Source organism: Bison bison, unplaced genomic scaffold, assembly GCF_000754665.1.
Source record: "Bison bison bison isolate TAMUID 2011002044 unplaced genomic scaffold, Bison_UMD1.0 scf7180017864079, whole genome shotgun sequence".
In the NCBI taxonomy this organism is placed as follows: domain Eukaryota; kingdom Metazoa; phylum Chordata; class Mammalia; order Artiodactyla; family Bovidae; genus Bison; species Bison bison.
The window spans coordinates 1,325,778-1,335,252 of record NW_011494651.1 but is presented as its reverse complement, the minus strand read 5'-3'; the positions used below and the strand labels follow the sequence as shown (position 1 = coordinate 1,335,252).

Sequence of the window (9,475 nt, the reverse complement as noted above, 5' to 3'; positions counted from 1 at the left end):
TCAGCCCCCATCACCTCCGGGCTCCTCACTGCCATTGGGAAGCCAGGCAGCTGAGCAGGGGTTCTTGGCTCCACTTTGCAGGTGCAGAAACTGAGGCTTGGCAGCTGGCTCCTGCCAAGGTGAAGTTCAGACCCGGCCCTTGTGGCTCTCTGAATCAGACAGGACCTGGACTTCCTTCCCTTTCCCCCTCCTCTTTTCTACCCCACAGCTGGGGACCTCACCACCTCTCCTCCGCCCTTTCCCGTGCCCCGCGGCCCTCCGTCAGGAAGATCTGATTGGCCAGCTTGGGTCATGTGCTCACCTGAGAGCCAATCGACAGGAGGAGGCTTGGCTCTGTTCACCAATGGCACCTCTCACCCTAACTCTATCAGGAGCATGGGGAAGGCCCTTTCCCAGAATGACCCATCAGCACGTCTTCCCACCCCCTCCACCCAGTCCTCAGAAGGAAGAGTCTCCCGGAAACCTGCCTCTCCCAGGGCCTGAGCTCAGAACTTCCCGGCTTCTGCAGCCTCGCCCTGAAAGCTGCAGATGGGAACCAGAACCCACGTAGTCCTTCCATTCCCCCCACCTCCTTAACTGCACTGAGGTGTCCCTTCCTGTGATCAGACTCCAGGCACCCTCCCCTTCCCTGCCCAGACCCCAGTTCACAGGCGCGGAGAGCTGCCCAGATGTCCCCTCACCCTCCTCATCCCTGGACCTGACTCCAGGACAGCCCAGCCCTACACTGCTTCTTACCCTTCCCGCCAAGACGTGACGGGCTGGTCCAGGCCTGGCTGGCTTTAGTGGACGAGTGCCCCAAATGAGTGGCCTCACAAAGGCTGGGAGTTCCCGAAGGTTTGAGAGTTGGACATGTTCGAGTTACCAGACACCGGCCACACTGCAACCCCACTGTGGGGCTGAAAGCGTGGCCAGTGCCAGGGTTCCAACTGCTGAGATGACCCAGGGCATGAATGGGATGCCTAAGAAGACGGGGTGAAGCCTGGGCGGGACTTGGAGGAAACGTACGTGCAGACCAAGGGCATGGGCACTGATTCCTTCGGGTGCGAGCGGGCCTGGGGGCGTAGGCTGCCCTCGGGCCACTGTCCACGCCGAAGGTGGTGCCAGGATCCCCATAAATCCAGTCTGTCCACGTCTCTCCTGACACAGGCTTTTAGAGAGGAATGGAGTTTGGAATCTGATAAACAATCTGAATCCCTTCTCTGTCTCTAAAAAGCTGTGTGACTTTGGGCGGTTGAGTTGCTCTCTCTGAGTCCAATTCTGTTGTTTAATTGTTGTTATAGTTCAGTTACTAAGTCGTGTCCCACTGTTTTGCGACCCCATGAATTGTAGCCCGCCAGGCTCCTCTGTCCATGGGATTTCCCAGGCAAGAGTACTGGAGTGGTAGCCACTCCTTTTTCCAGAGGATCTTCCTGACCCAGGGATTGAGCCTGGGTCTCCTGCATTGGCAAGTGGATTCTTTACTGCTGAGCCACCAGGGAAGCCCTGAGCCCAGTTTGCTTGTCTCTAAATCAGGCACAATCGCACCCACGTGGGTGGGTTTCCAGGAGGAATAAATGAAGCACAGGCTGCTGAGTGCAGGGGGATTCAGTGCATCTGGTGGTCTCTCCTTCCCACGAAAGAGAAGCCTCATCTCCCCCTGGCAGCTTCTACAGGGGATCAGAAAGCCCACAAGGGATACCACCAGCAGAGCTCCATGACGCGCCTGCTGGGCCGAGCCTGGGACGCGGAGGGTGCTCGAGCCATGCTTCCTGGGCACCAGGGGGTGGCAAGCTGTCAGAAATGATGTGGGTTGGAGGCTTTCCCAATATACAGGCTGGGCCCCACCCCAGAGCTTTGGGAGGCAGGAGGGTTTTGAGAAGGTCTTGAGGAATATTTGCAAGCCCTTAGCTAGACAGGACCGCCCCTCTTAAAAGATTCCCATGCACACAGCATCATGAGGCTCACAAAGCTGTTTAATTTCCCACCTATGATACAGGATGGAGGCAGGGTGCAGAAAACCCAGTGACTGCTTTGGTGAACATACTGGAGCTGCACACAAGCCTAGCAGGCTGTGGCTTCACCGGGATCTTCTGTTTGCACACAATTGTAATTGACCTTTGAAGGGCTCCCCGGGGCACTGCGGCCTGCTGCTTCTGGGCAGAAGTTATACCTGCTCTTCTTTGGTAACCTTCTTTAGAATTTCATACACAAAACTTGATTGGCAAAAAAAAGTACCAAATGTCAAAATTTCATAAAATCAGGGCAAGAACTGGTCTTCTCTTGCCATTTGGACTTAGCTGCCCCTTGAAAAATGTTTTTTTTTCCCCTCTTGGTCATTTAGCAACGCCCAGCCCAGAGATGGGAAAAGGGAGCAAAATTTAACCTTTGTGTTAGAAGAGAAGCAAGGTTTTCAACCAAACACTTAAGTCATTGGACTCATTATTTAAACACCAAAAGACAACAGATGGACTTAATTCATCTGGCCCAGCTTAATACATGTCAGCCTAACACTACAAACAGATACATAAAACCGAGATATGTCTGGGTGCTACAAACGGGGACAGGGCGTCGTCACAGGGCAATGACTTGGCTGCGCTGCGAGCCAGCCCCTCAGAACCAGTACTCAGAGACGAAGATGTGGACGCTGACGACATTCCGGTGCGACACCACACCCCCAACCACGTAGTTCATCTCCAGCTTCAGGACGGCGTGGAACGGGCCCACGATGGGCCGCACCTGGCGCACGACGCCTGGGGAGAGAGCAGAAGGTGTGTGGGGAGTTAGCAGGGACCGAAGCAACGTGGAGACCGGGGACACGATTTCCCTCCGGGATTTTCAGAGCTGCAGGAGTGCTCGGACCTCATCAAGTCCCGCCTGAGCCAGGTGCTTGCATCTCCCTCCAAGTGATCACCCCCGGGCTCTGCCATCATCCCTGGGGACGAGTGACAGCGGGCTCTCTGCAGCCCGTCCGCTGTGAGCAGCTCGCCCTGTGAGTCTGTGCGCATGGGCTTTGGAGTCCTTGCCTTAGTCCTGCCAGCTCCTCTTCTGTGAGCCTGCTTTCCTCCTCTACCACCGTCTATCCAACCAAGAACTTAAGAGTCTAGATAAAGGGCCTGGCATGGAGCAGATGCCCAGAAGACACCCGTCCCAGTCTCTCCTAACCCACTGTGCCCACTTGTGACCCATGGGAGGAAACAAAGCATGTGTGAGCCTCTTCCCCCAGTCTCTCACGTTGAGGACTGTCCTGGGGGCCTGGAAACCTTTTATCTGAGCAGAGAAGTCCTAGTTCCCTATGGGACACACTCCTGGGTCCTTCTTTCTCCACACCTCTTTTTTGAAGGGTGACACCTGAACCCTTGCCCAGTGTTCATGGTGAGCAAGAGGCAGCTCGAGTCCAGCTCGAGCAGCAGAGATGGGTCAGGGCAATCAGAAGGACAGACGGCACGGGGGAGACAGGTGTCTGTCCGGGGAAGCAGAAGCCTGCCGTGTAAAGCTCCTGGGGGGTGGCAGGGAGGTCTGCCTGGACCACAGCAGGGACCCGGCAAAGGCCATGATGGTGGCCTCCCCAGACAGGGCTCAGAGGGAAGGGCAGATAAGTTCAGCTCAGTCGCAGTGGAGGAGGAACAACCCCAAGTGTCCTGTCCCCGCAAGTTCCATGTCTCCAGGCCGGACCCTGACGTCGCTGCCTGCCCACGCAGGGCACCCAGCATCTCACGGAGAGAATGCCCCTGCACTCGGGGACCAGATGCTCTCCTCCTGGCTGGATGTGGAGAGCCCACCACCCTCTCGGGACCTCAGATTCCACAGTGAGCAGATGATGCCACGTGAGCCTGTGCTTTGCACTGACTGATCCCGACCCGACCTGCCCCCCAGCTCGGCGTCCACCATGGTGTGAGCTCCAGGGGTGCAGGGCCACCTCCCTGCCGGACGGGTGGGCTCACTGCCTCACTTCTGCACGCGTTCATGCATTCCTCAACAGGTACCAGGCACCGTTCATGGTGATGCCAAGAAAACAAACAGAACCCTGGTTTCAAAGTCAGTGGGGACCTAGGTGAGTGCCGTGCTCTGACAGAAGTCCACACGCTGTCCAGCGGGGGGTGAGAATGGAGGTGAGGGAGGCGGGGGAGTCAGGAAAGGCTTCCTGGAGAAAGTGCCTCTCTTCCTGCAGATCCCCGTGCCTGGCACAGAGCAGGTGCCACCCCTACAGCTGTTGACATTTAGGAGGGACCCTCTTCCATCGCCCCCGCTCTGATATTAGGACTTGCCCAAAGCCGTGTGGCGCAGGGGTGTGCTGGAGCAGCCGGTCGTCTGGTCGTGCCATATGACAATTTCCAAGCCCAACGTGATGTCACTGAAGGCGGGGTCAAGAACCACCCATCACTGCAGGGCTGTCTACAAACAACACCCTGGAGCCTGAGAACCAGCCAGAATGCAGAGTGTTTGCTGCGTCCAACTGCTGACTGCAGGCTGGTTTGTACAAACAGCCCTGCCGCTGACTTGGGAAATGTGCACCCAGCGTGGCCCTTCACACCCACGCTGAGATCAGTGAAGGCTCTGGGGAGTCTACAGGGGCCCAAGGCCTTTTGCACCCGTGGCCGGTTCTCGGTCAAGACCACCAAGTTCATGGTCAGGAAGGGGATTTGGGCAGGCCACCCCCCCTTTCACTCCCTGGGCTTGTGTTTCAAAGGTGAAGAGCCCAGCAGTAGGGTGGAATTCCAGGCTATTCTAAGCAAACAAGGGCTCTAGCTCTGATGGAAAGATAAGCAGAAGCTTCGGTGGGCTGTCAGCACCCTTTCTCTGCCCTTGCCTGGCGATGACATCCCAGTTCTGTCCTGTCTGAACGCCCACGAGCATCATCAGCTCCCGGCTAAAGACAGGGGCTTGTCGCCACTCTCGGTTTGCCCATGGCTCCTGTGGCAAGCACGGCCCCAGACTCTCCAGTCCCTCAGCCCTCACCAGCGTGACCGTCTCCTCTCCCCAGGCCGGAGACCGCCACCGGCGCCACCAGCCTCAGTGGCCTCGGTCCCCTGCACGCATCCCTGGGGCAGTGCTCAGAGGGCTCAGGGGGCTTGAAGGAAAGAGGTGAGAGGCTCAGTGAGCCTGAGAGCTAGTTTAGGACAGAGAGCAACGAGGTGGAGGGAACAGTTCCGCAAGCTATGATCAGACACGTATTTATTTCTATATATTATCATGATACTGTGTGTGTGTGTGTGCACGCACGCTAAGGTGCTTCAATCGTGCCCGACTCTTTGCAACCCTATGGACTGTAGCCCTTTCAATATCATATAATTAATATATGATATACAAATATATGGGCTTCCCAGGTGGAGCAAGCAGTAAGGAACCCACCTGCCAATGCAGGAGACGCAAAAAGACGTGGGTTCAATCCCTGGGTTGGGAAGATGCTCTGGAGGAGGGCGTGGCAGCCCACTCCAGTATTCTTGCCTGGAGAATCCCATGGACAGAGGAGCCTGGTGGGCTGCAGTCCATAGAGTTGCAAAGAGTGTAAGTCACTTCAGACATGACTGAAGTGACACAGCACACACGCAGCACACACACATATAAATATATATATAATTATTATAAATACAAAGTATATATTGTTGTTGTTGTTAGTTGCTCAATCGTGTCTGACTCTTTGCGACCCCATGGACTGTAGCCTGCCAGGTTCCTCTGTCCATGGATTTCTCCAGGCAAGAATACTGCAGTGAGTAGCCATTCCCTTCTCCACTGGATCTTCTCGACCAGGGATTGAACCTGGGTCTCCTGCATTGCAGGCAGATTCTTTACTGTTTAAGCCACAAGGGAAGCCCTTTCAGGACACAAGGTTTGAGTCCAGCTGACCTCAGTCAGAAGCATGATTCCAGGTTGGTTACTGAAATTTTGAGTCCCCACTTCCTCCTCTGTGAAACAGGGATTAAACGGCCATCTTCAGAGTCAGAAACAAAACCATCCCAAGACCATGTGCTGCTTCCCCCTCAGAAATAAGCGCTGGATCCCATAAAGCGCCACAGCATTCCAGTGTGATATGAATTTCAGTGCGAGTAGGACCGGATTCCTCCATGATTGAAAAACAGAGCAAATGCTGGACATTTTTATTAGACTGCCTTAAACATTGACGAGAAAGGAAAGCTCTGGATGTATAGAAAATATATTTAAATCTCAATATGTACTGTTAGGGCACTTCATGAGGTTTAGTTTCTATGATGCCTAAAGACCAGAACGTCACGCTGTTGGCTAAGTGTTCCAACTGTAAACAGCTAAGAGGCCAAACAGAACACTAAAGGAAGCTAAGAGCTGCTTTAGAGAAGAAGGGCGTTGAGAAGGGGAAGAGGGAGCAGAAGGCTGAACTTCAGATGTAGGTCACACTCAGGGCCTGGATTGTCTCAGGATCTTTGCATTTAACAAGAGAACGACTGAGGTGGAAGACACAGGCATCTGCAAGGGTTAAACAAGGCATTGTGGGAGTGACACAGCAGGTGAGCAGGGGGTCAGCCGCCCTGGCCTTCTCCTGTGACCTGGGGTCCACATCCCAGGCCATACCCACTCTGTGGATCTGACCACTTCTTCAGCCTAGCCACACTTCCTGGGGGCTCTGATTTCAGTGAATACGATCCCTTCATTCCCAGGTTAGTTCAAGCTTGAGATCCACCTCCTGGTCCTCACCTTCACTGAACCTAGACTTTCTCCTGATATCACTTCTTTCTTCACAGCTTTCCCACCCATCCATCCACCCACCATCCATCATCCATCCATTCACCTACACATCCATTCACCTGTCATCCATCCATCCATCCAGTAGAGGCCATTCTGCACAAGGGAAGTTTAAGGAAGATTCTACAGAGGAGCTGACTTCAAATTGGATTTTAAATACTAAGCCGGGGGCTTCCCTGGTGGTCCAGTGTTTAGAATCTGCCTCACAATCCAAGAGACACTGGTTTGATCCCTGGTCGGGGAGGATCCCACATGCCATGGAGCGAGTAAGCTCCATGGAGCCATGGAGCATGTGCCACAGATACTGTGGCCCGAGTGCCTACAGCCTGTGCTCCACAAGAGAAGCCACAGCAGTGAGAAGCCCAGCGCAGCCAAAAAATAAATGAGTTTAAAATAAAAACGACCAAGTAGGAGCCAACGAGGTAAGTAAAGTGAAGGTGTCAGGAGCTCAGTCGTGTCCGACTCTTTGCGACCCCCACGGACTGCAGCCAGGCTCCTCTGTCCGTGGAATTCTCATGGAGTGAGAATACTGGAGTGGGTTACCATTTCCTTCCCCAGGGGATCTTCCCAACCAAGGGATCGAACCCAGGTATTCCACACTGCAGGCAGATTCTTTATCATCTGAGCCACCAGGGAGGCCCAAGGTAGGCAGGACCTGTGCAAAGGCCCCAAGTGTGAAGGTTTCAGTCAGTTCTGGGAACAGAGTTAATCCTGGGGAAAGACAGACAGAGGAGGGTAAGGAGGTGGTAAAGGGCTTCCTCAGGGACCTCACACCTTGTCAGGCTCACAGGACTGGAACCCAGAGCAGTAGTCTCCTGGCCTCCTCACCGCCACCGATTCTAACCACTGTTCTTTCAGAACCACCATCAACCTTCTGGGTGCAGGGAAACAAGAGAGGGAACTAGACAAACCCTTGCTGCCCAAATGTGGCATCACAGACATTAGAAACTGAACCTCCACCAGGGGTCCAGCTGCATCCGTCACTTGCTTCTACAGATGTGTGGCTGGCATCCACTCTGCGCCAGGCGCTGGGGACCAGCGAGACCGCCTGCGTCCTCTCTCATGAAACCTTGCCAGCCCCACTCTGCGTCACCTGGTACCTGGTCTCCCTCGAGGGAACCCTCACAGTCGACTCCCCCTGCGGACGCAGGGTCTACATCACGTTCATCTCTGTCCACTGTCCGCAGCGCAGGGCCCGGGGTGGGACACAGTGGGAGCACCGTCACAATTATCCCGTGGGATGAAGGCAGAGGAAGACAGAGAAAAGAGAAGAAGGAGCGAGGGGAGGGAAGAGGGACCCCTACTCCCTGAGGGCCCCTCAAACCTTTGTCCTAAAGGGAAGGGGCCACTGAAGGCTCTGAGCGGGAGCAGCTTTATGTGGAAAGACCATTCCTGCAGCAAAATGCAGGAGAGAGGGAAAGGCTCTTTCCAGCATGCCTGCCTTGTCCATCTTCCCTGCTGGGGTGTTTACCTCCCTAACTTTCAAGAGCCCCAGGAAAAAAAAAGGCCATGATGCCGAGTTCAACTGTGTTAATCTTCCAAATCCTCATCTTTGGCATTTCTGCTTCGGGTCCCAGACACTGCTGGTATTCCTCGGCGTGTCTGTGCCTCTGAAAGATATAATTAAGTCTTTTTTTTTTTCCTTTGAAAAATGTAGGTCCCCTCGGGCACTTCACCTTCATGTCTCGTCTCTGCTTTGTAAATTGCAGCCGATGTGCCAGGAGCCCGAACACAGAGCCCAAGTGTCCAGCAGGAGACCTCCATCGCCTCCTGGGGACTGTGGTCTGGATTCCAGGCCCCTGCAGCCATCCCCAGGCTTCTGCCGCTTGACTGGGGTCGCAACTGATCATCCACAGGTTGTCTGAAAGGAGGAGGATCATCCATGAGGGCCTCTGCATGAGACACTGGTCTGCGGAGACCTGGAATCACAGTCTGGCATTGCTCTGCTGCGTCCTCACCAAGCAGCCCTGTGACCTTGTACGAGACACCGTCTTTCTGAGGTTCAGCCTCCGACTCAGAAGTCCTGCGATTCTAACAGACCAAGTGTAATGGCGTGAACAGGGCTGTTGAAGAGCATCTTAGCAAAAATGATGATCCATCCAGAGACGGCATGGTACCTCACGCCAGTGGAAATGAACTGTGCTTTTCAAAAGACAGAGCTTCAAGTTGAAATAAAGGCAGAGGGAAGAAAGTCAGCATCAGATGAGACTAAGACGTGGTTGCTACCTGAAATCAGGGTACGGAGTCATTGGTCTTCTCGGTTGTCAGGGTCTCCCCACTGCCATGTGAGGCCAGAGGTCAAGGGCACAGACTTTCTTTTCCGGTCAATCTTTTTAAAATTTAATTAATTAATGCTTAGTTGCACTGGGCCTTCGTTGCTGCAAGCAGGATTTCTCTAGTTGCGGCGAGCAGGGGCTACTCTTCCTTGCAGCGGCCTCTCTTGCTGCAAAGCACAGGGTCAGGGTGCGAAGGCCTCAGTAGCTGTGGGCACATAGGCTTAGCTGCTCTGCGGCCTGTGGGGCCTTCCAGGATCAGGGATCAAACCCGCGTCCCCTGCACTGGCAGGCAGACTCTTATCCGCTGCGCCACCAGGGAGGTTGTCCTGGTCACTCTCCTATCTCTGGTTCTTGGAACATAGTAGGTCCTTGGTCCTACTACAGACCTGCCACATAGGAGGCCCGCAGTAAGTGAATCGCTAAATGAACGCGTGAACTAGAGACCGAAGCAGGAAGCACAGTTCATGAAGTTGAAATTTATCACCCGGAGAAACAAAACTGGTGGG

General features: G+C 54.4%; 1 protein-coding gene across 1 annotated transcript in view; it reads right to left on the bottom strand.

Moving 5' to 3' along the window:
• Positions 1 to 1,934: 1,934 nt before the first annotated feature.
• FBLN1 (fibulin 1) overlaps positions 1,935 to 9,475 on the bottom strand; it is a 68,666-nt gene continuing 61,125 nt past the window's right edge. The window contains exon 16 of the mRNA XM_010837612.1: positions 1,935 to 2,729. Within this exon, the coding sequence (XP_010835914.1) occupies positions 2,590 to 2,729 (140 nt within the window). The 3' untranslated portion in view covers positions 1,935 to 2,589. The remainder of the gene's footprint in view (positions 2,730 to 9,475) is intronic.